The sequence below is a fragment of the Notamacropus eugenii genome, chromosome 3 (assembly GCF_028372415.1).
Source record: "Notamacropus eugenii isolate mMacEug1 chromosome 3, mMacEug1.pri_v2, whole genome shotgun sequence".
Classification (NCBI taxonomy): Eukaryota; Metazoa; Chordata; class Mammalia; order Diprotodontia; family Macropodidae; genus Notamacropus; species Notamacropus eugenii.
Window position 1 is genome coordinate 285,047,174 of NC_092874.1, and position 25,612 is coordinate 285,072,785.

General features: G+C 40.2%; 2 protein-coding genes across 4 annotated transcripts in view; one reads left to right on the forward strand and one right to left on the reverse strand.

Annotated features, from left to right (window-relative positions):
- NUP37 (nucleoporin 37) overlaps positions 1 to 22,035 on the reverse strand; it is a 44,713-nt gene extending 22,678 nt beyond the window's left edge. The window contains exons 1-5 of one of the 2 annotated variants that reach the window (XM_072655743.1): positions 21,809 to 22,035; positions 17,396 to 17,554; positions 13,288 to 13,412; positions 11,902 to 11,974; positions 10,822 to 10,916 (exon numbers count right to left, since the gene is read on the reverse strand). In XM_072655743.1, coding sequence (XP_072511844.1) covers positions 10,822 to 10,916; positions 11,902 to 11,974; positions 13,288 to 13,412; positions 17,396 to 17,554; positions 21,809 to 21,946 — 590 coding nt within the window. In that variant the 5' untranslated portion in view covers positions 21,947 to 22,035. Of the gene's footprint in view, positions 1 to 10,821; positions 10,917 to 11,901; positions 11,975 to 13,287; positions 13,413 to 17,395; positions 17,555 to 21,778 lie in introns of both variants that reach the window. The other variant, XM_072655742.1, reaches the window with a different exon arrangement.
- Positions 22,012 to 25,612, forward strand: part of PARPBP (PARP1 binding protein) — an 82,407-nt gene continuing 78,806 nt past the window's right edge. Inside the window, exon 1 of one of the 2 annotated variants that reach the window (XM_072655739.1) lies at positions 22,012 to 22,131. The gene's annotated coding sequence lies outside the window, so the exon portion shown is untranslated. The remainder of the gene's footprint in view (positions 22,132 to 25,612) is intronic. The other variant, XM_072655740.1, reaches the window with a different exon arrangement.

Consider the following 25,612-nt stretch of genomic DNA (forward strand, 5'->3'; position numbering starts at 1 on the left):
GGTTAATGTGAAATGTCAGGAAAGGTAGTGGCAGACTGGAGACCTTTAAATGGCTGATAAGCTTACATTCTATCCTGAAGGCAAAAAGAAGTCACAGAGGGTCTTTAAGCAAGGGTTGGGCTTTAGCAATATCAATGTGTCTACTCTGTGTGGGGCGGATTTCCTCACATGTGGAAACAGGACCAAATGAGGCCGTTCTCCTAACAGACCAGGCAGAGAGAAAGAAGGCTTCAATAGCTTGAGGAAGTCTCTGGACTCCTCTTCACATGACTTTTCCTGTAAAAATATGACTCAGGATCCACAACACACTTGAAGCAACCAGAGAAGAAATTACTACAAAAAGTATTCAGAAAAGGGATCAGAAGGCATTCATTAGAGTAGATGGGGAAGGCTTTGCCACAGAGGCACAATTTAAACAGGACATTGATGAATGGGAAAATCTGAACAGGCTGGGAGTAAGTAGGAATTCCAGTTGGGAAGAAGAGATGTGCTGACCCCTTTAGTGGAGTGCAGTAGGGAGACTAGGCAGGGCAGAGCTAGATTAATTAGCCTTCCAGGATGTCTGTAAAAGGCTTTGAAACTTGATGAGGCAAAAAGCCACAAAGACAAAAAGAGCATAGGCTGGTTACATTATGTGCTTTGAAGAGTTCCTTAACGGATATCTACAAACTTTTAAAAACAGACTCCTGAAGGACAAAGATTACACTTAAAAAGCTGTCTGATGACTACCTAAAAAGTGACATATGTATCTGGCTATGCAATCATCATTTATAATAGAACAGTCTGAGAATATTAGCACTTTTACTTTAAGATAAAAATAAGGGCCCAAAATAAGAGATTACTGCATCAGTGTATCTTTTTTTATTCTTAAACGGTAAAAACAACATTACCACTATATGATTCAAAAAATAAACTATGTAGGATTTCAGAGAAAAATACCTCTGAATTTCATTTAGGCACTTAATTTTATTTACTTATTTATTTTTATTTAATTTTTATTATTATTATTTTTAATGTTTTACAATCACTGCCATAAAATTAAGATTTTATCCCCCTCACACCTACCCCCTACTACCCCCCTCCCTCCCCACGATAGCATACAATTCTGTATAGGTTCTACATATACTTTCCTACTGAGTACGTTTTCACTATAGTCATGCTATGTAGTCGAACTAAAATAAATGGAAGAAATCATATAACAAATCAAAACATGATACACAAACACACACACAGACATGATCTGCTACATTCTGCAAATGACTTCCATATTTCTTTCTCTGAGTGTGGAAGGCATTTTTAGGCACTTAATTTTTAAAATAAACATTTCAAAGACTATCTTCTTTAAAAGGTCATAGGCTGTTTTTGTACCAAACTCATACGTCTGAGTTAAGTTTGTGAAAATTTGAAGGGAAAAATAATCACTTAATATTTTTTATAAATTTAGATTCCCGGGATTGTTTGAAAAGGATTAATCAATGCTCTGTGAAAACAGCTAATAGATATAAAGCAAGGTTGTGAAACAACATTTATTTTTATAGAGGTGAGAAGCTACTTTGAGGCCAGCATACAGAAGAATCATTAACATGATGTAATTTGTATAGACAAATCTTACATCTTTCCAGATTAGATATATTTTTGGAAAGATGAGGATACTGAAAAATTTGTCACCTCTCCAACAGGCTCATGTATTCTACTTTTCTGTGTCTGTCTGAGATAAAACCAAACCCCATGAGGGCAGGGCGCCTGTCTTTTCTAAACCGTATCTCCTCTACAATGCTGACACTTAGATGCCTGATAAATCTGCTGAATGGTGTCTGTAGTTACGTTCAGCAGGGGCAGTGGGGAGCCTCAAAATTGCTGCCTTCTCACTGCCAGTGAAATGCCGTGTCAGTTTTCCAGCAGATCACATGTGATGATTTCATTTTTAAGGAATGCAGAATAAATATGAGAAATTTTCTACAAAATAATAAGTTTTAACATAAACTTACCAGTAATTTCACATAGGGAATCTTAGTATTCCTTTATTTCCAAGAAAAAATCTGAGTTCAATTTGTAGCCTCAAATTTAACTTTCTACTGAATATTAGTTCTAACTTTAAAGGAAAACACCTTTTACCATTCACACCAACAGAGAGACTTAAAGCAAACCCAAATCCCCATCTGAATGACGCTTAGTGACTCTTCAGTGCAGCCCATTTCTATGAAACATGAGATCCACAGAAGTTGAAATTTCAGTTAAGAATATAGTAATTGAAGGACTAAAGAAAGAGTGCTAAGTAAGCTGCCCCTGCATAGTACACTGTGGGTGGATGAAGTTTTACAAAGCAACAATATATTGAGATTCAGGAACCATTTTTATATGGGGGCTTAAATCTTATACAAATCCTAACCTAATCATGCCATTGCCCTAGATCAACATTTCGCCACTTGGCTAGTCATCTATGCCACAGCTCCAAACTCTGGGCCGCCTCCACCTTGGCCTCCCCCTACTCCAGGGATCCTGGACGCAGGCTTGCAGCTTTTCCTTCTCAGAACCAGGGAAGCTGACCTCTTTCTCGGCCAGCTCCAAACCATATGGCTGCACTCTTGGCCCTTCTAACACTAGCTCTTGCCTCCTCATCTCCAACGGAATGTAAATTCCTCATGCTGGGGGCTATCACGCTTGCTGCTATCTGTATCCCTAGTACTTAGTATGTGCTACTGATGGATCCATGACCTCAGCTATGTTGATAATCCCCTCTACTACCTAGGCAAGCAAGGTGACGTGGAACATGGAGCACGGGGTTGTTTGTCCATGACATCAGGGAGGTGAGGCCATGACTTGCAAGTGAAAAGGATTTAAGTGAGGGAGGGTTGTGCAAAGTCACCCCAGCCTCACTTTCTCCTCTGGAATCATCTAGGTCCAGTGACAAGATATAGATCAGGATGACTGGAGATGGCCCCCAGAGCACTGGGCCTGGAGTGAGGAACACTCGAGTTTCAAATCCAGCCTTATGCAAATCACTGAAACTTGGTTTACCTCAATGTTCTCAATGGTGAAATGGAGAAAATGATAGTAGCTACCTGCTCCCACGGCTGTGGTGAAGATTAAATCAGACAGCATTTGCAGTGATTGGCACAGTACCTGGCACACAGTAAGCACTACATAAATGCCAACTATGATTATTATTAGTACTGGTTCATACAGCAATTCTTTCATGTCTTCTCATCATATTAAATTCTCATATAAATTTTCTGTAAATCCATAACCATAAGACATGGCTATGATTATACTGGTGTGCCGAAGGAGGGCTTTTGTGGCAGCAAGCAAATTGTATTATTGTGGTATTACTGTGAACACCGCACAATTTCCCAAGTGCAATTCAGTCTCATCTCCCTCTCCAAGAACTTAAATGCCTTGCCCAAGGTCCCAGAGAGCTCTGACCAGATTCTTTCTCTGTGACATGGCCAGTACCTCAAGTAAGCACGTGTCTGTTTTGTCTTGCTTTATGCTGGCACTCAGTTAATCAATGAACCAAGTAATATCCATGGTCATATTGGTTACTGATTCTTGTATGTTTATAACATGCACAGGAAATTCCTTGTTTGAAAAGAGCCTTTAAGGTTCCATGGTGATGCATAGAACCACCTTAGAAAGCACAGAAACAGCAAGGCTGGATATTCCTTATGATTTGTCTCTTATATGATAGTGCAGACATGGTTGACTGTAAATAATCTCCAAAAGCCTACGTATCACCTTTTCCTATTGCCATATTAGGGTACTACAAAATGCATATGGACCAGTTTGTAAAGACTGTATACAGATGAGAAAAGAGCCATTTTTGGTACAAATTTCAATTTGTCAGTTAGCTACTTTAACGCCAGTGACCTCTATTTTCATTGCACTGTAGGCCCACAAAAAGATGAGCACATCCTTGATCCTGCCATTACCCATAACTGTTTTATTTACATGATTAAAATTTATGTAATTCCAACCATAACCTCCTTTCAATCTGTCAATAAACATTTACCAAGCCACACACTATGGTAAGCTTTGAGGATACTAGGAGAGGAAACAACATGGTTCCTGCTTTTAAGGTGGCCACATTCTAATGGGCAGAGAACATGTCTGAGATTATGTACCTACAAGATAGATGCAGAATAACTGAAAAGTAACTTTCAATGGAATTTCCCGTCCATCTCTCCCCATTTTCATTCTCCTTAAACCACTTCTTTGTTCTTATATGGATTGCCAATCTCTCCATGCCTTTGGTGATGAAAACCCAAGCACCAAACTTTACTCTGAGCCCACTTTCCTCTTTTCCCAATACTGCTCCTATAGGTAACCAGTGAGATAGCTCTTTAATACTTCTTGCTCACCTGACTTATTGTTGTTCATCACTTGCCAAGTCCTAACCCTGGATTCCTCCCAATAACTGCCTCCTATTCACAAGCAGCTCTATTGTTCTGGAGGAAGTCACAACTGTGCTGTCCAGTCTGTGACAGCACCCAGATTACCTCTCCTACCCTCCATAATGCCCACTCTAATCAGCACTCTTGCCCTTTCCACTGGCTCCTTCGTTGCTCCATGTAAACCTGCCCAAGTCTCCTCCCATCCTTGGAGAAGCCTTACTTCACTGCTACATCCAATAGTTTTCTTCCTCCCAGCCTGTTGCCTCCCCTTTCCTTCTCAATCCTTGCCAGCATGCTCTCCAAGGCACTCGGGGCAGATAAGGCAAACTACCGACTTTTAAGGCCATCAAATAGCCTAAAGGCAGGACACAACAAGCCCCTGGATAGCCCAAATCAATAAATATTATCTACACAAATGAGAGCAGTCACGAACCCACATGTAAGGATCCCTCTGTGCCACATGTGGACCTAGTTTTACAATGTAATAATATCTATGTTTTATTATATTTTTCCTTATTTTGTTAGATATTTCCTAACTGGATTTTAATCTGGTTTGAACTGCACTTGGGCTGCATCCTTGCCACATGTGTATCAGAAAGCTGAAAAACCAGGTACTCTGGGATCAGAGAGCCAATGGTCCTTGCTGACTGGGGGAGGGGGTGTCTGCATGATGCTGGCTTTCACAGGAGAGGTTCTATGATATAAAATGCACTATCAGGAGAGGGGAGGGAAATCTTGCTTTCCTAGGGGAAGCACCTAGACTCAACCAGAGCCTCCCTCTACATGTCCAATATGAAGACCACCACTTACTTGGAATATTCACATGGGAAAGAGAGACAACGCCAGCATGAACCCTGAAAATGGTGCCAAGTATTTGGATATCCTGGGAAAGAAACTAAAAATCTCAGCTCAGCTGGTGTTTTCACCCTTGCTGTAAACCAAAGCCAGGAGGTGCTTCATAAAAAAGAGGTAGCTTGGATAGTGCTGAAGAATGAAATGTGAGTGTACACAAAGATTTTTAATATAGGAAGTAGGAATGGGGCACATCAAATGAGAGTGAATAAAAATTAATACATTTACCTGGAGATTTTATGAATCTGATTAAAAGGTCTTTAAACAGAAAATGGAAAAGGAAGAAGAACATGGCCTTCATTTATCCATTAAGCTGGTTACTACAGAGGTTAATGGGCATGATACTGGAAAATCGGTGGAGGAGAATAATTCTTAGAAGACAAATATCCACAAAGAGGGCAATAATATAATTTATGGCCTCAAACATTTATATACAAATGTACCAACTATGCAAGATAAAATGAAATACTAATCTTAACACAAGGAGGTAAATTAATTATCATCAGTTTAGGATATGACTTGATTATAATTTGTCAGGAAAGGGCATAACTGTTTCAAAAGACACAGACTAGGAAAAAAAGAGGCATTGGGACAGCACTTTATATCAAGACCATATACTTATAAAAGGAAATCCAGGTACTGGAGGACAAAATGATGGTGGAGAGGATGGATTGTACGGTTTGCTTTGTGTACATTTATTCAAGTGTTGTTTCCCTATTAGACTGTAAATTCTTTGAAGGCAGGGGCTATCTTTTAGTTCTTTTTGTATCTCCAGCACTTTGCACAATGCTTGGCACATAGTAGGCACTTGATAAATGTTTACTGATTATCATCCTTCACATCCTGACTTTACAAGTCTAAGTTTGTAATCTGATCCCAACCTCTAAGTTAGGCCTTCTGATTTCAAGATTAACTTGATGACATTATACTTCCAATTTCATCAGTATTATTTAGAAAGGAGATCTCTGAAAAATCCACAATATTGTTTTGCAGGTTTACGAATTGCTAGTTGCTTTTTTCTAGACATTGTAGGTCATCAGAAAATACATTTACTTTGATGCTTAGGGCAATTTGTGATTTCAGTAGTGTGGAAAACACCAACATCACAGATCAAAACCACACTCCACGCTTCCTCATCAGAGAAGGTGCTGTGCTCTATGAGCAAAGCGGAAGTGAAGGAGCTCAAAAGAAATGCGAGATGCACAAATGTCAATAATCCAATGTTCACATGGGCTATCTGGGCCCAACCTGTGGTAGAACATTCTGAGTTCATAGTGGTCTCATCAGCCCCAGTTGGACACACTATCACTTGCCTCTAAGATAGTGAGGTCATTTTGGTCCTCTTAGAAAATGAAAGACAACACCCATGCTTTCTCATCCTGTGAAAACTTCCCTTGTTTATTCCATGGAAGATGAAGCGTTCCTCCTGTTCTTACTTTTCTGTATCTTGAGGGCACCCGTCTACTCCCAGTGTTCTCTAGTATTCTTACCATCGAACTAGCAATATTTTCTCATCATATGTGCATTTGATAATGTCTTATTCCTCACACACAAAGAAAATATATGTGGTTCTATAAATAATCTTTGATAATAAATTATTTACACCTTTTCAATGAACACCGGGCCTACCCTTTTCCATTAAATTAAATATTTATATGTCCATTATCTGTAATGCATGCTGGTCATTAAACCTATTCACTCAAGAGAATCTGATAATCAGCTTTAAAGAACTACAATACAATGAGCTTTTCTTTTTGTTTAAATACCTCTACAGGAGGAAAATCGCAGTGAACCAACATGGGTTCACTGAGAATAAGCCAAATTACTCAACAACATTGAGCAACTGTGACTCCAGAGGACCAATGATAACACATGTTTTCCAACTTCTAACTGCTGATGGACTCTTAACAAGTCACAGTTTTTGGACGTGGTTAATGTGAGAATTGGTTTTACTTAACTATTGTTTACAAAGGTTTTGTTTCGCTTTTTTTTTTTTAAAGTAGAGAACAGAAGGGAATAAACATTAATTGAAAAGAAATATTAAAAAAAGAAAACACATGATTTATGTTATGTCAAAAACTGTCACAATAACATTAATCATGTTACATTAAAAGAATAAATCATACTACAAACTAATTTTCTCATATGACTAAACTACCATAGTTTAGGGGAACGGTGGGCACACAGTCTATTCAGATATTATTTAACAAAGGCTGTTCAATATTCATAGAAAATACAAGAAAGAGAAATTATTAAATGGGTAGGTTTGGAATTGGTTGACTACTGTCCTTTGGTCAAAGGATGTAGCACAACCTGGTATGAGGCCCCGATTGTCATAAGACTTTCTGTTCCAACATTTCTATCAATGACATGGATGCAGGCAGAGATAATGTTTTTGCAGACAAGAAAGTTGAGAGTTATTGTTAATATGCTGACATAACAGAATCAGCGTCTCAAAAGATCTTGATAGCCTAGACTACAGAACTGAAGATAACAAGATGAAATTTAATAGGCACAAATGCAAAATCCTGCAGTTGGGTTAAAAAAACAATCAGCAGGACAGAATTCTTGGGGTACAGCCAGAAAACTGTTCATATGAAAAAGCAGAGTATCTTTATGGTACTGCAAGATCAGGAGTTACAGTTTGATGTGTTAGACAGAAAAACTTGTGATCAACTACAGGCCAAATTAAAGAAGTAGATTTCTACAACTGAGAAGGGTGGGACTAATGAAATACTCTGTTCTGGTTAGATCAATAGAGACTATTCTATCCAGTTCTGAGAACATAGTTTGGAAGGGCTGCTGCTGAGTGATATTATGGGGAAAGGCGAACACCCCAGATGTCAAGGAGAATCGAAACTCAGTCACCCAAGAACTGTTTTAGAGACCTATGGATGTGAACCTGGGAAACTAAAAATCTGGAGAGGGGAAGAGGAGGGTATGACTTGATAGCTCTTTTCAAGTACCTAAAGGGTTCCTATAGAATGGCAAACAGAATGGCCCTGTGGGGCCAAAGAAAGCAGAACAAACGTGTCGAAGAAGTTCCAGGATACAGTTTTTTAAGGAAGTCTTTCCTTATGAAGAGCCATTGAGAATTATGTGCAAAGGAAGGGCTCCCTATTATAGAGGGGACTGAGCTCACCACCACAAGCACAGCTAGATGACAGCCTGTCATGCAGGCTGTTGTGGGTTGCGTCCCTGATTGGGTGGAGTTTGGACTACAGAGTCTGAGGTCACCATCAATGATGCAAAATAAGCTTCTATAATAAATACTCTAATGTATTCTGTGTTTACCTGTTAGTGAATTGTACTTTTTTTGTTTTCTGTGAAGCAACTGGGGTTAATTGACTTGCCTAGGGTCATACAGCTGGTTAGCGTCATGGATCTGAGGCCAAATTTGAACTCACGTCCTCCTGCTTCCAGGACTGGTGCTCTACCCACCGCACCCACCTCGTTGCCTGTTATTGAATTATAGTGCAGAACACCTCTCTAATATTCTCTCCAACTATTAAACTAAAGGTACATGACTGATGCATTTGTGGACAGGCTCACTCATGGACTACAGCCCTCCCTGCCACTGTTGTCTGGGACAGCAGAAAAGACCCCCCAGCTGGTGTCCCTGGCATAGTCACATCTGCCCTATCATGCTAAATTCAGATGGTTGCTGCCCCCTCTGCCCCTCGCACCCCTCCTCTCAGGATGACTCTGTCTTCTGTTCCTTGGTTGGGGGTGCTGTCCACTGTCTATTTCCCTCTTTTCTCCCCCCATCCCTAGCTTGGTCCCCTGTGGCTCTGCCAACAGAGCTGGGTTTTCCTTCTAACAGGCTTGGCCCATCTGAATGCTCCCTTACTCCTTTTTGGCACATCAAAGCAGCACAGCTCATTGGGTGTGATCTCCTCACACTGGATCCCAGCCTTTCCTTTTGTTGCTCACTGACTGTTTCTTTCCTGAAAGAGGGCTTGTTTACCTCGAGCCTGCCAGCTTCAGGGCTAGTCTAGAGGCTTCAATTTGCAGAGCCTGACCTCTGGACAACTAAGCATTTGTCTTAAGTAAGGCTGTCTAATGTCCACACATGCAGCACTGAGAGTGGTCATGGCTTTCAAAATGTGTTCCCTGCAGCCCTTCGAGGTGGCCATATGCATCTGATTATGCCTGCCTGACAGATCAGAACACAGTCAGAGAAATTAAATGTCTTTCCTGAGGCCACACAGCTCATAAATGCAGAGGTCTAACCTGAACCCAGCTTTCAGGACCCCAAACCCAAGCCTCCTTCCCTTATAGCCCAGTGTTTTCAAACTTGCTTTTTAGGACTTGGTAAAGTTTTGGCCCATTTGGCCTTGGGTCAGAGTCAATGAACATGTGATGAGGACAAAAATGATAAAAGTACATGGTCAGAAAGAAATTTTAATGACATTTAAATCTTTTGGGTCTCTAATATGAAAATGCCAACATATAATGCAATACACAATGAGTAACAGTCTTATTTTTGCAAGTTAAAAAAGTTACTGATGGTAATAGAAAAACAGATAAATTAATTGAAGTAGAAAAAAATTTTAAACTAAAAAAGAAACTTTAATGCTAATGTGAATAGATACTTCACATTTTAAATGCATGTGGGTACTCCATAAATCTATATCTTATTACCAAATATTATCCTACAGTAAAATTGTATAAAGTATGAATTTTACATAGTTACTTTTTCATTAGGGAAATCAGTCCTTCTCATTTCAATTCTCTCCCTACCTCATCCTTTCCCTCTATACATCTTCCTTCCACCTCCTACTCTTCCTCTTTTAGCATTTTTATCTGTGATATTCACAGGTTTTAGAATTATTAGCATTTTATACTCCATCAGTGCACAATCCTGAACAAAATACAAGATCCTTAAGTGAGCCATATCGACTTGAACACAGAAAGCCTCACATATAAAATTTCTGTAAATTTTGCCATTTAATTATGAATGAATCTATGGCTTTTTTAAAAAAACTAAAAGTCACAGTTCATTTTCATATCCAAATTTCATTTTTAAAAGAGTGGTTCCTAACGAACCTTAACATAGCTTTTTGTTATCATTTTGACCTTACAAAAAAGGTGGAGATTTTGAGTACTTTTATATATAGGAAAATCTCAAACAAGATTATACAAGGAAAGATCTATACAGGGAAAGGGGCTTGCATGAAGCAAATAGGAAATATGTATTAGGAATAGATCTCATTATTGCTGGCTCTGAAATATGTATTCATACGCCAATTGAAATGATTCCCTATGAATACTTTGCACATATTAGGCACTAAAAGATTTAAACTGAATTTTCTCTATTTTGTATAGGGTATATTTTTTGCTTCCCATGATTTTCCATGTAATTCTTATTTATTTATCAGGGGTGGGGTCAGGAATAGTGATCTTTCTAGAGGGAGTCCTCAGTAAGAAACACCCCTTATTTACTGCCCTGAGCTGCTACGTAACCTGCCAGGGTCCTCCAATCAGTCGTCCTGACTCCGAGACCAGGCATCTAACCATTACGCCTCCCTGTCTCTTGATTATCAAAATACATTGTCATTGTAGAAATATGACCTACCTGCATGTATGATCATCACTCACACTTGCAATCTCTTGGCCTTCTTTGGGGGCAAACACCAAATCATTTATGTAATCTGAATGACCAGCTAAAACCTATCATGGGGAAAAAAATAACAGAAGCATGAGAGAAAAAAATTTCATTTCTCTTTTCATTTCCTTGCCTCAAAAACTTCTACTGTGTGTGACTGTTTTCTAGAAACACTTCTTAAGCAATATGATATTTTAAAAGTATCACACACACACACACACACACACACACACACACACACACAGAGTTTATCTGGAAACATGCTGACAATCCCACACTGCTAGTAGCTGGATCTTGATTTTCCAATGTGTAGCACTTGTTAGAATGGAGATGCTCCATTCTTCTCTGGCTGCCTTTGTTTTATGTCTTGTAGAGGGTAACAAAATCGTGCTCTGAGAGAGATGTGTTTTGGGATATTCTGGCTCTCACAAAGGCTGTTTCCTGTTCTGCTCCCTTACCCACATCCTCAATGATGCAAGGCCTGACGCAGGAGTGACCTGGAAGGAAGGAGCCCTGTCAGCTGGTCCTAAGCCTGTCTGACGGCTCTGAGCCATATGCCAGCCCATCACAAAGGCCAATCACCGCACTGAACATGCCCCTGTGAAGAGGCTATCCTTGATTTCCAGGGGGCCGTGGAAGGGAACACATGGAGAGAAGCTGATGAACAAGAGCACTAGCCTGAGCAGGTTGGGCTTCTCCAAACCCCCCAAGTCAGGGCATTCCAGAGATGGCCATTTTACTAAAGAATGATCTGAACTTAGAGCACAGGTCAAAGGTTAAAGAAATTATTTTGGATGCTTCTGCTTCTCACTAATAACAATTTTTAAAAACAGCTCAGGGTGGAAACACTTTACAGTTGGTAAAGCATTTTACTCAAATGACCTAGTGAGGCAGAAAATACAAGGACAATGTTTTCAACAGTAAGCACTCTACCAATCAATAAACTGCAAAATTACATTTTAAAAGCAAATAAATACAGACCAATAATTTGTAAAGGCTTATAGATGCATATATTATTATTATTATTACAAATACACTATTACAGTGTACCTTGTATTCATTTTTATCCTGAAGATCTGAAGTGAATAGTCTCAGCTTCCTATCAGCAGCTGCAGTACAAAATCTGAAAAAAAAAAAATCTGGTCACTGGAAGAGAAATTAAAACAAAAAAAACAACACAACAAACCAGGAGACATTATAAATACACATTTTCATACCATTTATTTTCCATTCAATAAATCCTTACTACAAAGTACTGCGCTAAAGGCTGTGAAGGATAAAAAATATGAGATATAATTTGTCCCCTTAAAGGAATTACAATTTAGCTGAGAAGAAAATTTATAAATGCATGAAAAGCTTGTAGTTTGTCCTTCGTTTTTGCAGACCATGACATCAGAGAAATGATGACATGACTTGCACTGGACTTTGTTTTGAAAAGTGGCATGCCTAAAATTGCGATTCAACTGAATCTCAACTAGTTCCAACTGAAGCCAGCAAACAACAAAAGGAAGAAGGTGAGTAGCTTGTTTTTTTTTCTTTTAAACAAAACAAAAATGAAGAGAAAAATTATTATAGAAACCTTAACCTTCCTGAAGTCTACGCTTAAAAGTCAAAAGACCTGTATTAGCATCCTAGGACTCAACTCACTACATCTGTGGAACACTCTTAACTTCTTTGAGTTTTTTTCTAATCTGCACAATAACATTTGCAACAAAGTCCTTCACAGAGTTGTTGTGAAACTCAATTAACCAACCAACCATCAGATACAAATGACATTATCCCTCTAACCAAGAAGAGAACATGAGCAAAAAGGCAAACTCAGGCTCTCTCTTAATTAGGCTGAATAGCTCAAGGAATGTTAAGTTGTGGCTGAAACAAAAATGTACCAGTGGCCAAATAAGAAGCTGTTATCAGAAAGAGGCAGAGTAGTCAGCAGTGGAGAACGGATTCACGAGTGATCCATTCTGGGCCCCAGGTCCTCATGCCAAAGACGCTGCCCTCCATGGCCTCTGAGATCCCCGTCCCATTCTAAATCTATGCTCTGTGGTAATGAACAGGGGCCCCTCTGACAGGCTCACCAGAGAATGGAACCTGATGAGGTTTGAGAACTTCTGAGGACAAACTAAAGCTAAGCATTGTTAGAAAGGTGCTGAACTGGCCCAAAGACATTGATTTCTTCACTGTGCTGTTCCGATGGATGGGGTTAAGTGTCAGTCAGTCAGTATCATTGGTAACTCCTGACATCCATTTAGAGGACACTGGGAGTTGGATAAAGCATTTTCCCCAGACAGTGCTCATGTAATTCCCACTTTAGCTCAAACAGGGTAAGCAACTTATCCAAAGTCACAGAGCAGAGATTCTGATGCCAAGACCTAGAGGTCACTCATCCCAAAATGGCACATCAGTAATTCTCACAGCTAATTCATTTTACTTTACCTGATCATTGGAGGCAAAGCATCGAGCCTGGTCTCTGGGCTCCATGCGATGGCGTCAACCCTGAGTCCATGGTGAAACGTTCTCAGTGTTCTATACTGAATCCCCTCCACATCTGCCTCCTCCTCCTGAAGTGAGCAAGGCAGAGTTACATAATTATTAGAGGAAAAGGCGTGATGCATTTTGTTTCAAGATGAAAAATCTGTTTAAGTACACGAATCAGACAATCTAAGACAAATCAAACATTATGACAAAAATAAATCATCATATCACATTTTTCTTAGTTAATAAATTTGTTTTTAATGTTATATTAGATTTTTTCAATGTGTTAAGCTGTTTAACAAGAATAGGGAGAATGAGATATTTTTGTTAAATGAGTTACCATACCTGCGAAATTTATTAGCAAAATATTAGGGGATTCAAACAGACAATTTGTTATTTGGGAGACATTTTATTATTGTGTAGTGCTTCAGGGACATTATTGTGAAGAGCTCCTATGAATTAACATTAGAAGGTATAAGGCAATTGAATGACTTGGGGAAGCTTTGTGGAACCAGAAGAATAACTGGGATTACAAAAGAAATGTTTTTTTATTTTGAAAAGTAACAAATTCTGAAAATAATGATTTGTGTACTTCTACAAAGTCATAATGCTTCTGCATGCTCCTCCCCAGGGGATCTAGGACCTAATTCTGACTTTCTTATTCTATATTACTATAGAGAAACTTGGGTAGAAATCGTCTACCCCCTGCTCAAGCTCATCCGAGAATTGCTTTTTGGACCATATTCCTGATACTAGTTTATTTACATGTTATCTGCCTAGCTCAAAAAGTAAAGAATATATAAATTCTTGTTATTTGGGTTATTTGTTGGAATCTGTACAAAAAGTATTAATTTAGATTTAATTGGCTGCTACAAGGAAAGCCCTTGACTAAGTTAGTATTACTAACTACATCGCTGGTATCATTGAACTGATTTGAGTTGTTATTCTAAGAAACGTATAAAAGAGAAAATTTTCAGAAGTTAGTCAATGGTGTGAACTGCTATGTTAGTCACTGCTATGAACAAACGCAGTTTAGATCATTACATAGAGAACATCATATCCAAAATTTCATGGTTAATAATAAAATAGACCCAGATTATGCAGAATTGGGTATCTCCTAGGGCACTGTACTTGAATATTCTCTTTATACCCAAGAACTTCCCTCACATTAAATTTGAACTGTGTGGGTGGAAGATTTTTCTATATGATATCTATTGCAAATCCTTCCTGGCCTCCCCAGGACAGCCACAAGGATTTAGGATATCAAGATATCTGCTCAGTTCATAAGCTCAGGATACGCTCCCTCACACTTACTTATTGCCATCATTTGAAAAGGATTATAAATTTTAAGATTATTTCAGAGTAACAACAAATCATTTCCTTAAAAATAAAAGAAAAAGGAATGGAAATCAATTTGTCCAGGAGAGAAACACATCAGGTTTTAGAACTTTACAGCTTATATTCATGCTGGATGTATAACTTTAGCTGACATCTCAATTTGTCAGGTGACACCTGCTAAACAATTTAAAAATAATTTAGGCAGTCCAGCACCTCACTTCTTAAGAGTTCAGATTATTTTTAGTTTTCTCCATCTGACTAATCAATCTTCTGAAAAATAAAGCCTATGGGTTTTAAAATCAAAATATAATTCTGTGGATACTGGAAAAGTACGTGTGACAGTTAGTCACTGTAATTTGTTACCAAACTAACACATGGAATTTTATGGAGAAAAAGCCTCAGAAAACCTAACGATTATATAGTCTACGCAATCACGTGTCACCAATGAAGCTTATTCCTGGCAGCCAATAACGTGTCCTGAGCCAGCTAAAAAAGATGGGCGGGTGTGGTAGAGGCAGAGATGGATGCTATTCTGAGGCTAACGTGGGATTGCACGTTACCGTAGAGACAGGAAATCAAGGCAACCTGCTTTTGAAAACTAGACAAAGTGTTGCTAATGTGTATTTCCACCGTACTTGATGCGGAAGCCATTGTTGAATGATGGAAAAGTAAGAATCAGAGCATCATAACTTTGGAACTAAAAATGATATTCAAGATTATCCAGATGAACCTTCAGAGAAGGAAACCGAAGTCTCAGAGTTAAAGTGACTTGTCCAAGGTCACAGATAAGGATTTAAAGTTGACAAATTCCTGAGATGTCTTCATTCCAGGCACAAACATGCTAAAAAGTGAAGACTGTCTATCAGCTTCTATTTACTGTGTGACTTGACTGTCACTCAAATGCAAGTCACGTCATCATTTCTCTGATGGCATGGTCTTCTTCGGCAATGAAGGATGAACACAACAACAACACATTTACTGTGTAATCTCCATATACACCACATTTTATTGCGAGGTATGGAACCTGAATGAGCAGACAAGCTCCAAAGAGGAATCAATCACTTAGTAAGACTTCCAAGTAAGTGGGGAACAGCCTGTTCCTAATCACTCACTCAGAACCTTCTGAATTCTCCCCTCTCCCTTTCTCTTCTTTCCATGGCTCTGTTCATCTCCCTGCTTTCCTTCCTTTGTTTCTTCATCTGTCCTGCTCCTTCTTCCTCAGTATCTATTTGGCTCCTCTCCCTTCAAATTCTTGTCCATTGAATTCTGTCCCTCCCTCTTCTCATGCTTTTTTTTTTTTAAACTTCCAATCTCTATTCTACTTTTCCAATAACTGAATATGGAACCGAAATAGTTATTGTACTTTCATATTATATATGTATTATTAGACATTACTTGTGACTCTGAATGGATTTTTCCCCCATGGGTGAGCAGTCTCCATTAGGATAAAGAACAAAGTTTATTACTTGCCTTATAACAATTTGTCCCAATTCGATGCCCTTTCATGATGCTAACCATGAGCTTACCGTTTCTGTTTGTTTCCAATCAGCTGGCTGCTGTCACCTGCTGGGTCTGATAAAATCAACACCCAGACAAGACCTAAAAGTATCCAGGGCAGGCATGGAGAACCTGTGAACTCTAGGTCCTCAAGTGCAGCCCTGTGACTGAATCCAAAGGACCTTGCTTGAGAACCTGGAGGGCCACAGGTTCCCCACCCCTGATCTAGGGTATCTCACTCTTCATACAAGACAATTTGGTATGGCTCGCTTAAATCACCCAGAGATCAGCTAAGTCTTAACCTTTTTATTTAAGTTTTAACCTTTTTAAAGGAATCTTGTAACAACAGCACAGATTTAGTCCAAACATATACCTCCTAAAAAAGCTACAGAAGTGTGTAAAAATAAGTAACGTTCATCATTCTCAGGCGTTGCATGATCCAAAAATGCCTTCAGAATCAAAGAAAGATTAAATTATATTCAGGACACATTTAATGCTAAAAGCATATTTAGTTCTCTGGAAACTAGTAAACCATGCATTGCGCTAACTGGAATAACTGACTGAATAATTTGGTTGATAAAAAGTTGATCATAAATATTTTTTGGTTTTAAGCCTTTCTGTAGAGGAATAAAGGCAACTTCCCTTTTGTAAAAGATGGTGTGTTTGATGCAATTAAATTTTTGATGACTGAACATCTTGTAATACCCCAGGATTTATTTTGAAAACTAATTGTAGTTCAGCACTATAGATGTAGATGTTTAAAACCAATGATTAGTACAAATCTTATGTTATACGTGGAAGTAATTTTAAATATCAGCTTGTCATGCCATTTTCCCCCATCATGATGGTGGAACATCCATCCAAATAAGCAATTATTACTGAGCACTGACATATGACAACTCATTTAACCACCAGAATATTAAACTCCAGAGCATGCTAGTACTCAAAGACTTTAAAAAAAACAGGAATTTACTACAGTTCTCTGGTACATACTTCTTTCCCCACAATTTACATAATGGTTGTACTACATAAGGGCCCATTTATTTGTAAATTCTTTTGTTGTTTAAGTTAAGATGAACAGAAACTGTCTTAGAATTACAATTCCATTCAATGAGATGGGATAAAGTTTGGGTTGCACTAATTTAACAATTCAGTGATATCTCTTTACTGAGACTTTCACTGCATACTTCCCCCCTATCTAGTTTCAGTAAGTGCTATGATACTGCATACTCACCTGAAAAGTACAAGTGCCAATCACCACATAATTATTGCCACCATATGCAATTAAGGTTCCTGTATCACCACACTCAAAGGGATTAAATTCCACTACGTGAACATAATCCTCACAATCCACAGTGTAGGCAGCATTTCGAGAGGAATCTTGCTTCATCTCCTACGACAAAACACAAGCAAAGTTAAAAAAACACAGTTTTCTGGACAAAGTCAGAAGACTGTGGATTGCAGCATAAACAGCTACAATTAGAAACAGATAATGTGTCCTCAGAGTACCACACATTCAGACAATGGAATATAAAGGCCTTATGTAGCCCAATGTTAGTTCTAAAGCTACTAAGCAGTTAAAAGTCTTTAAATGACCACTCTCCCCTTCCATATCCCCCTCCCCCCCAAACATCCCAAACCCATTAAAAAATTCTGAGCCAAATACCATCAGACTTATGCCTGACACTTCTCCATAAACATTAATGAATGATACCTGCACGCTATCACTGGAAAGTTCTCATTTAATTGACTATATTGAGATCAGGATAAGAAGATGTAGAAAGCACGGGAAATTTAGAGAGCATCTAATCCAACCCCTTTCTAGGAAACTGAGGCCCAGAGACCGCCTTCTCCAAGTAACAGAACCAGACTGGATAAAGTCAGAGCATCCTGATGTCAAATTCAGTTTTCTTTTTACTACATTACAGCTGCCTCATTCATTGGGAGTATAAAATGGGATTGAGTAGTCTTGTAAAGGACATGACGGAACCCCTGGCGAACAATAATCACCTAGTAGAGAAATGATACAAAACATCAACCACCAGACCATGATCTGCTCTCTGAGAGCAGTACTGCGACCTTTGCATGACCACCAGATTTTCTAAACAGGATTTCTAAAAATTTAAATTACAAATCAATTTTTTTAAATTTATGGGCTACTGAAAATGTGTGGAAAAAACAAATCTTGCTGTCCTATCAAGCCCATCCAACAAATACTGAGAATTTGTTATGTGCTGACACTACAAGAGACAAAGAAAGGTACTTAAAGAATCACTTGGTTCACCTTTATTATCAATGAGAAAACAGAGGTCTTGCAAATAGACATGACACTGTGGCACAAAGGGAAGAACCTGAGCCTGCAGCTTAGTCTGGCCACTGCCAGAGACACAGGAGCATTGCATGCCAACATGTACATACACACACATGTACACACACACGCACACGCTGGCTGTACAACTCTAGGCAAATCCCCAGACCTCTCAGTGCTCTAGGCAATTCAAGTCCGTAAGACTACAAGGCATACAGACAGTGCCGATGTGCACTGGCAGTTGTACCACTTTCCAGACCAATGAAATCACAGATCTTTTTCCATTCCCTGCCACTTCTCCCTGTGACTTTGGGCAAATGGGCCTTAGTTTCTTCATCTGTAAAATCAGGATGATCCTTAGTATGGATGGGGTATGTGAGGGAGGAAAATAAAACGTCAGCCCATCCGTGGTGCGTTTGGAAAACGTGTGCAATGTGCATGCCTTTGGTCCACTCACCTCCAGGAAGGAGGAGGAAAACAAAGGTCAGCGTAAGTAACTATGTAACACTCAAAGGACAAGATCTTTGTGGTTGGAGACACACACTCTGAGTAACATTACGGTTACTCCAGGCTAGTTCTCTGTGGAAAAGTCTCAATCTCAGGACACTTGGATGACGGGATACTTGGAGCATGATCCATAGTATATGACAACATTTCAGTTGCTTCAAACTTAGTCTCTAAAACCTAATTTTGTTTGGGGAAACTCAGACCTCTCATCTTGGTCATGTTCTGTGAGAAATAAAGGTAAACCAAAGCACACAAAAAGGATCACTTCTAAATGAATGCATGACTAAGCTATAAAAAGGTGATGTCATAAACAATTTAGAGGACTAAGTTAGAAATTTTCTTTCAGATCTGTGAATAGGGAAGAGTTCATGGATGAAGAGACCATTTTGATTAAAAAAAATTAAAATTTATTTTGCATAAATAAAACCAGTGAAGCTAAAATTAGAAGGGAAAGAGTTAACTGGGGGAAAATTACTACAGCCAAGTTCTTTGATAAAGGGCTCAATTCAAAGACTTTTATAAAAGGGACTGCCTCAGATTCATAAGAACATGAGTCATGCTTCATCTGAGAAATGGTCAAAACATGTGAGCAGGCACTTCTAAAAGGAAGACACTGAAGCTATCAACAGCCATAAGGAAAAATGCAGCAAATCACTGGTAATTAGAGAAAGACAAAGCAACCCTGAGGTTCCGCCAGATTGGCAAATACAACAACAAAAAAGGAAAACTACAGCAATGGAGGGGCCGGAAGGAAATTAGGTATATTAATGAACTACTGGCGTGACAGTGACTTAGTCCAGACATTCTGGAAATCAATTTGAAACCATGACCAAAAGTCAGTAAACATACCCTTTGCATACTGATTTGGTCATACCTGTACTAGGCCAACAGTCCAGATCAAAGGAAGAGGAAAAGGATCCATACATATAAAAATATCTATAGCTCATTTGCAGAGCCAAAGAACTAGAAAGTAAGAGGTACCCACCAATTGGGGAATAAGCGAACAGATTATGGAATACTATTTTGTACTAAGAGATGATGAAAAAATTGTGAAGACTTTTATGAACTGATGCAGAATGAAGTGACCACTATCAGAATTTATACATTAGCAACATCATAAAGACAACTACAAAAGATGTAAGAATTCTGATCAAAGTAACAACTAGTCCTGATTTCAGAGGACTCACCTCCTGATGGAAAGAAGATGGATTCAAGATGCAGAATGAGACAATGTGGGGATTTGTGGTGGATATGTGTTACAAGAGTTTTCTTTTTCTTTTAAACTGAGGGCAGGATAAAGAGAAAACAAATGCTTGTCAATGAATCAAATAAAACAAAACAGGTGAATGGATGAGATGATCTCTGAGACCCCTTCTGGGTCTAAATCTGTGGTCCTCAGACCTAGAGTTAGAGTTGGAAGGGACTTCAGAAGGCAACCAATCCAAACCCTTCATTTTACAGGTGAGGAAGTAGAAGCCTAGAGTCTTAGATGTTTTCTCTTCTGTAGAATGAGGCAGTTGGAAGAGATGTATTCTGAGGCTCTTCTAGCTCCAAAGCTAGAGCGCCTTTGTTAAGCCTCAGTTTGCTCCTCTCTAAAATGAGGCTGTACCAAATGGACTCTGAAGCCCCTCCCAGCACTAGGTCGATGAGCTTAAAACTCTAAGCCTCATTTTCCCCACCTGCAAAATAAGGGGGTTCCACTAAACAGCCTCTGAGGCCTCTTCCAGCTCTAGTTCTAGGATCCTACAGGCAGCCGGGTGGATATGATATCTGAGTTCAAATCCAACCTTAATAACTTACTAGCAGTGTGACTCAGGGATAAGTCAAGTTGACTCAAATTGAGTTGCCTCAATTTCCTCATCTGTTAAATGGGGATCATCATGGCACCTGCCTCCCAAGGTTGTTGTGAGGGCCAAATGAGATCATATTTATAAAGTGCTTCACAAACCTTAAGGCACTGTATTTGTATATACTCAATACACAGACAACTGGCATAACTACATGCTACCTGAACTCCAGGAGAAATGCCAGGAGCAGGACGTCTGTAGATCTGATCAAGGCCTTTGATACAGTTAGTGGTGAGGGCTTATGGAAAATTATGTCAACATTTGGTTGTCCAGAGAAGTTCATCAATATTGTACATCAATTTCATGATGACACTGTTTGCCCGGGTTCTGGACAGTAGACAATGCTCTAGTGCCTTCCCAGTCACCAATGGAGTGAAACAGGGCTGTGTGCTTGCTAACATCCTTTTTTAGCATGACGTTTTCAGTCATGTTGTCAAATGCTTTCAGTGAGGATGAACCCAGCATCAAGGTCAACTACGCTACTGATGGCAAATTCTTCAATTTGAAAAGGTTACAAGCCAAGACCAAAGTGGAGGGAGTGTTGGTGCATGATTTTCCGTTTGCAGACGATTGTGCACTCAGTGCGGTCGAGATGCAACAGAGCATGGATCAGTTCTCTGCTGCCTGTGCTCATTTTGGCCTAATAATCAACACCAAAGAAACACACGTGCAGCATCAGCCGCCAGCACACCCTCCATGGGGGGAACCATTCATTACAGCAGATGGAGAAGCTCTGAACATGTAAACGTGTATAGAAATAAGTAACATATAAACACCTCTACAAATATGAATTCGTGTCTATAAAGGGTTACGTGCACATGAACACATAGAATAAATAACAATTATCTGGCTACGATAACAACCATTATTATTATCATGAGGGGGGTCTAGCCCCGGCCTGGGAGGGCGGTACCAGCTCTTGCCCCCGCCCTCTTCCTGGCCTCAGTTTCCTCACCTGAGGAATGAGGAAGACAAGGGCACTTACTTCCCCGACGGCGGTGAGACTCGAGTGAGGAGGAGGAGGAGGCAGAGAAGGAAAGGAAGAGGAGGAGACGAAAATTTGGTCGATCTGGCTTCCTGACCCACGGTAAACTCCACAGTGCCGCCTCCGCCTCCGGCGCATGCGCGCTCTGGCCCCGGCGCGGCGACTCGCGCGCTAGCGCTTCCGGGTCAGAGGGCGCCGCCGCTGATTGGTCCGTGGCCTCCAACCGCTCGCGGAGCCGAAGTTTAAATCTCCCGGAGCCGCAGCAGAAGCAGCTGAGGCGGCGCGAGCCGGTGACTACCCGGGCGGGCGGTGGGGTTGGTCAGGTGAGCTCGCGGGGCACGGGGGGCGGGAGGAGAGGAGACCGAGGGTACCCGGGTTCAAATCCTGCCGCCGTCACTTCCCAGTCCGGGGACCTTGGGCAAGTTGGGGGCCTCAGTTTCCTCACTTGTAAAATGCAAGGCGCTTTGTGGGGCCCTTTCTGCTCGGCCTAGCGACCCGCCCCAGTCTTGGGGAGGGGGTGTCGGTGCTTGTCATCATCATCCCCACCCCACGGATAGGGAAACCGAGGCAGGGCCACTCCCCCGAGGACCCCCCCCCCCCCCAATAATGATCATTGTCATGGTGCTTGTGACCCAGTCTGGGGTTTTCTGGCCAGTTTGCCATCTCCTTCTCCAGCTCCTTTGACAGATGAGGAAACTGAGGCAAAAAAGGGAAGTGACTTGCCCAGGGTCACACAGCCAGGGAGTACCTGGGGTCGGATTTGAACTCAGGTCCTCCAGACTTCAGGCCAGTTCTGTAGGGAGCACACTAGCAGTGGGGGAGGGGAGGGCATGATGCCCAAGACACCCGCATCCACAATCCCTGCTATGATCCCTGCCCCCGCCACTTACCACCTTTGTGACCTTGATGGCAATTCAGTTCATTTTGGTAAACATTTATTAAGCTCCTACTGTATGCCAGACACTGTGCTAAGTGCTGCAAAAGCCCCTTGCTGCTACTGCTGCTACTACTTCTGCTGTTAATATTGCTACTTTTACTGCAGCTGCTGCTACTACTACTGCTACTGTTACTACTGCTGCTGCTACTGTTACTGCTACTTCTACAGCTACTTCTACTGCTACTGGTGCTACTACTGCTGCTACTACTTCTACTATTAATATTGCTACTTTTACTGCAGCTGCTGCTACTACTACTGCTACTGTTACTACTACTGCTACTGTTACTACTACTGCTGCTACTGTTACTACTGCTGCTACTGTTACTACTACTGCTGCTACTGTTACTGCTACTTCTATTGCTACTTGTACTGCTGCTACTACTTCTACTTTTACTGCAGCTGCTGCTGCTACTACTACTAGTGGTACTAGTACTTCTATTACTGCTGCTGCTGCTACTACCGTCTCTACCACTACCACTACCTCCATCAGCATCAGCTTGGCATATGGGATAGAGAATCAGTCTGCCTTGGGCAAGTTGCAACATAGTTGCTGATCAACATTAACAACCAACTCTCAGGAGGAAAAAAAAATGCATTGGGGGTGAGGACTGTGCCAGGTACTGTGCTATATGCTCCCAACTACAAAGTGGATGCTCTTATCACCATATCATAGTTGAGCAAAGTGAGGCAGCAGAGGTTAAATGGCAGGCCTGAGGTCACACAGCTAGGAAGTGTCTAAGGATGGATGTGAACGCAGGTCTTACCTGACTCCAGGACCAGCTGTTTCAGACACACTTTTAAGCTGAACCTGCATTATTTTCTCTCTCACTTTCTTAAGCAAACAATAAACTCAGGACTGATTGGTAGTGTTTTAGAGGTTTAAATGTTCACACTGAAAATTTAACAGCCAGCTCTCACTAGTTGGTCTGAGCTAGCTTCAGCACATCCTCTGTACCAATGAAATAACAAGTTAGGTGCTCCCCAGAAATGTACAAAAGAAAGGCAAGATCGTGGTGTCAGGAAAACCTGGGTTTCACATAAGCTGTGTGACCCTGGGTGGTTCACTTAATCTGTTAGTGTTCTAGGCCAGTGGTGTCAAACTCAAAACTAGGCCATGAATGCATATGTAAGGATTCCTGCAGGCAGTATATTGATTGAGTTTTAAAATGTAATTATGTTTTATTGCATTTGAAAATTTTTCTTAAGTATTTCTTAATAATTACTATATGCTGTATATTATATAATTATATTACATTGTTATATATGAAGTATTTCCTACTTATATTTATTTTACTTCAGGCCATACTCGGGTGTGTTGGGAAGCATGTGAGGTCCTTGGTTGTCTGACATGTCTGGTCTAGGCCACATTCCTAAGATTCATTTGCAGAGAAGATATTGGTTCACCTTTATCCAGTAACTAGAGTTTCTTTGCCTTAGAGTTCTTCATATTAATGAGATCACATATCCAGTCCAAAAAACAAAACATCACCTACCCCATTTCAGCATAGTTTTTAAAGTATCTACTCGGCAAAAGAAAATTTTTGTAACAAAAAGGATACTTTTTATAGCCTAGAGATAAGAACATGGGAAAAGGCATTAATCCCTGCACATAAGTAACATACAAACTACAGTTTTTATTTTTGTTGTGTAGTTGTGTCCAATTCTTCATGACCCCATTTGGGGTTTTCTTGGCAGAGACATTGGAGTGGTTTGCCATTTCCTTCTCCAGCTCATTTTACAGATGAGGAAACTGAGGCAAACAGGGTAAACTTGCCCAGGGTCACATGGCTAGTAAGTGTCTGAGGCTAGATTTGAGCTCATATCATCCTGACTCCAGGGCTGGCTTTCTATCCATTCTATACCACTCAGCTGCCCCACAAACTTTTAACTATATGGACCTTGACTCAGCAAGACCTGAATTTAAATCTTGCCTCAGGTACTTACCATGTGACTCTGGGCAAATTACCTAACTTTTTCAGCTTCAGTTTCCTCAGGTGTAAATTGTGAAAAAACAGTTGCATGTACCTCACAGGATTCACATATCTCATTTGTGAGACTCAAATAAGAAAAAATATAAGGCCTTTTACAAACCTTAAAGTGTTCCCTAAATGCTATTAGCATTACTGCTGGCGGTTAGTTGCCTGTCTTTAAAGAGTCCAAGCAGCAGCTGGATGACTCCTTATTAAGTATGTTATCGTGGAGATGCTTTTCCTATATGGGTGATTTCAGTTGTCAAGATGTTGTGATTTGTACCCAAATACAAAGTGGAGCATGTTAGACAAAGGAGAGACCTAGTGTACTATGGGAAAATCTGAGGGACTCATCCCTTCCAATTATTGAATTACCTATGGCTTCAGACCTCATGGTGATAAGAAGACTACAAACCTAAAAGCTTTATATAAATGTATTTGTCATTAATGCTTTTAGCTGGAACCTTGGCTCACTTGCTGAATGATAATAATAGCTACAGTGTGTACTTTGCCATGTTCTTGTGCATGGTATATGTATCTTTATACGCATGATTTCATGTGAAGTAGGCAGTGAAAATCTTCCCATTTTATAGATGCAGTAACAGGTTCAGGCTCTCCCTGACAAGAAATAGCCAGTCTGGAAAGTGACTAGGGCAAAGACTCTGGAGGCAGTGTTCAATTCCAGTTCATCTTCCGTTATGCTGGTACTATAAAAAGGAAAATGTCAGAATCAAAGAATCAATGGGCAAACATTTATTAAGTACCTATTCTGTGCCAGGATATAAAGTCAAGAGTGAAATAGGTCCTGCCCTCTAGGATCTTCCAATGGGAGAAAAAGTAGGTGGAAAGCACCATACACACTCACAAAAGAACATAGTTTTAGGGGCAAAGCACTGA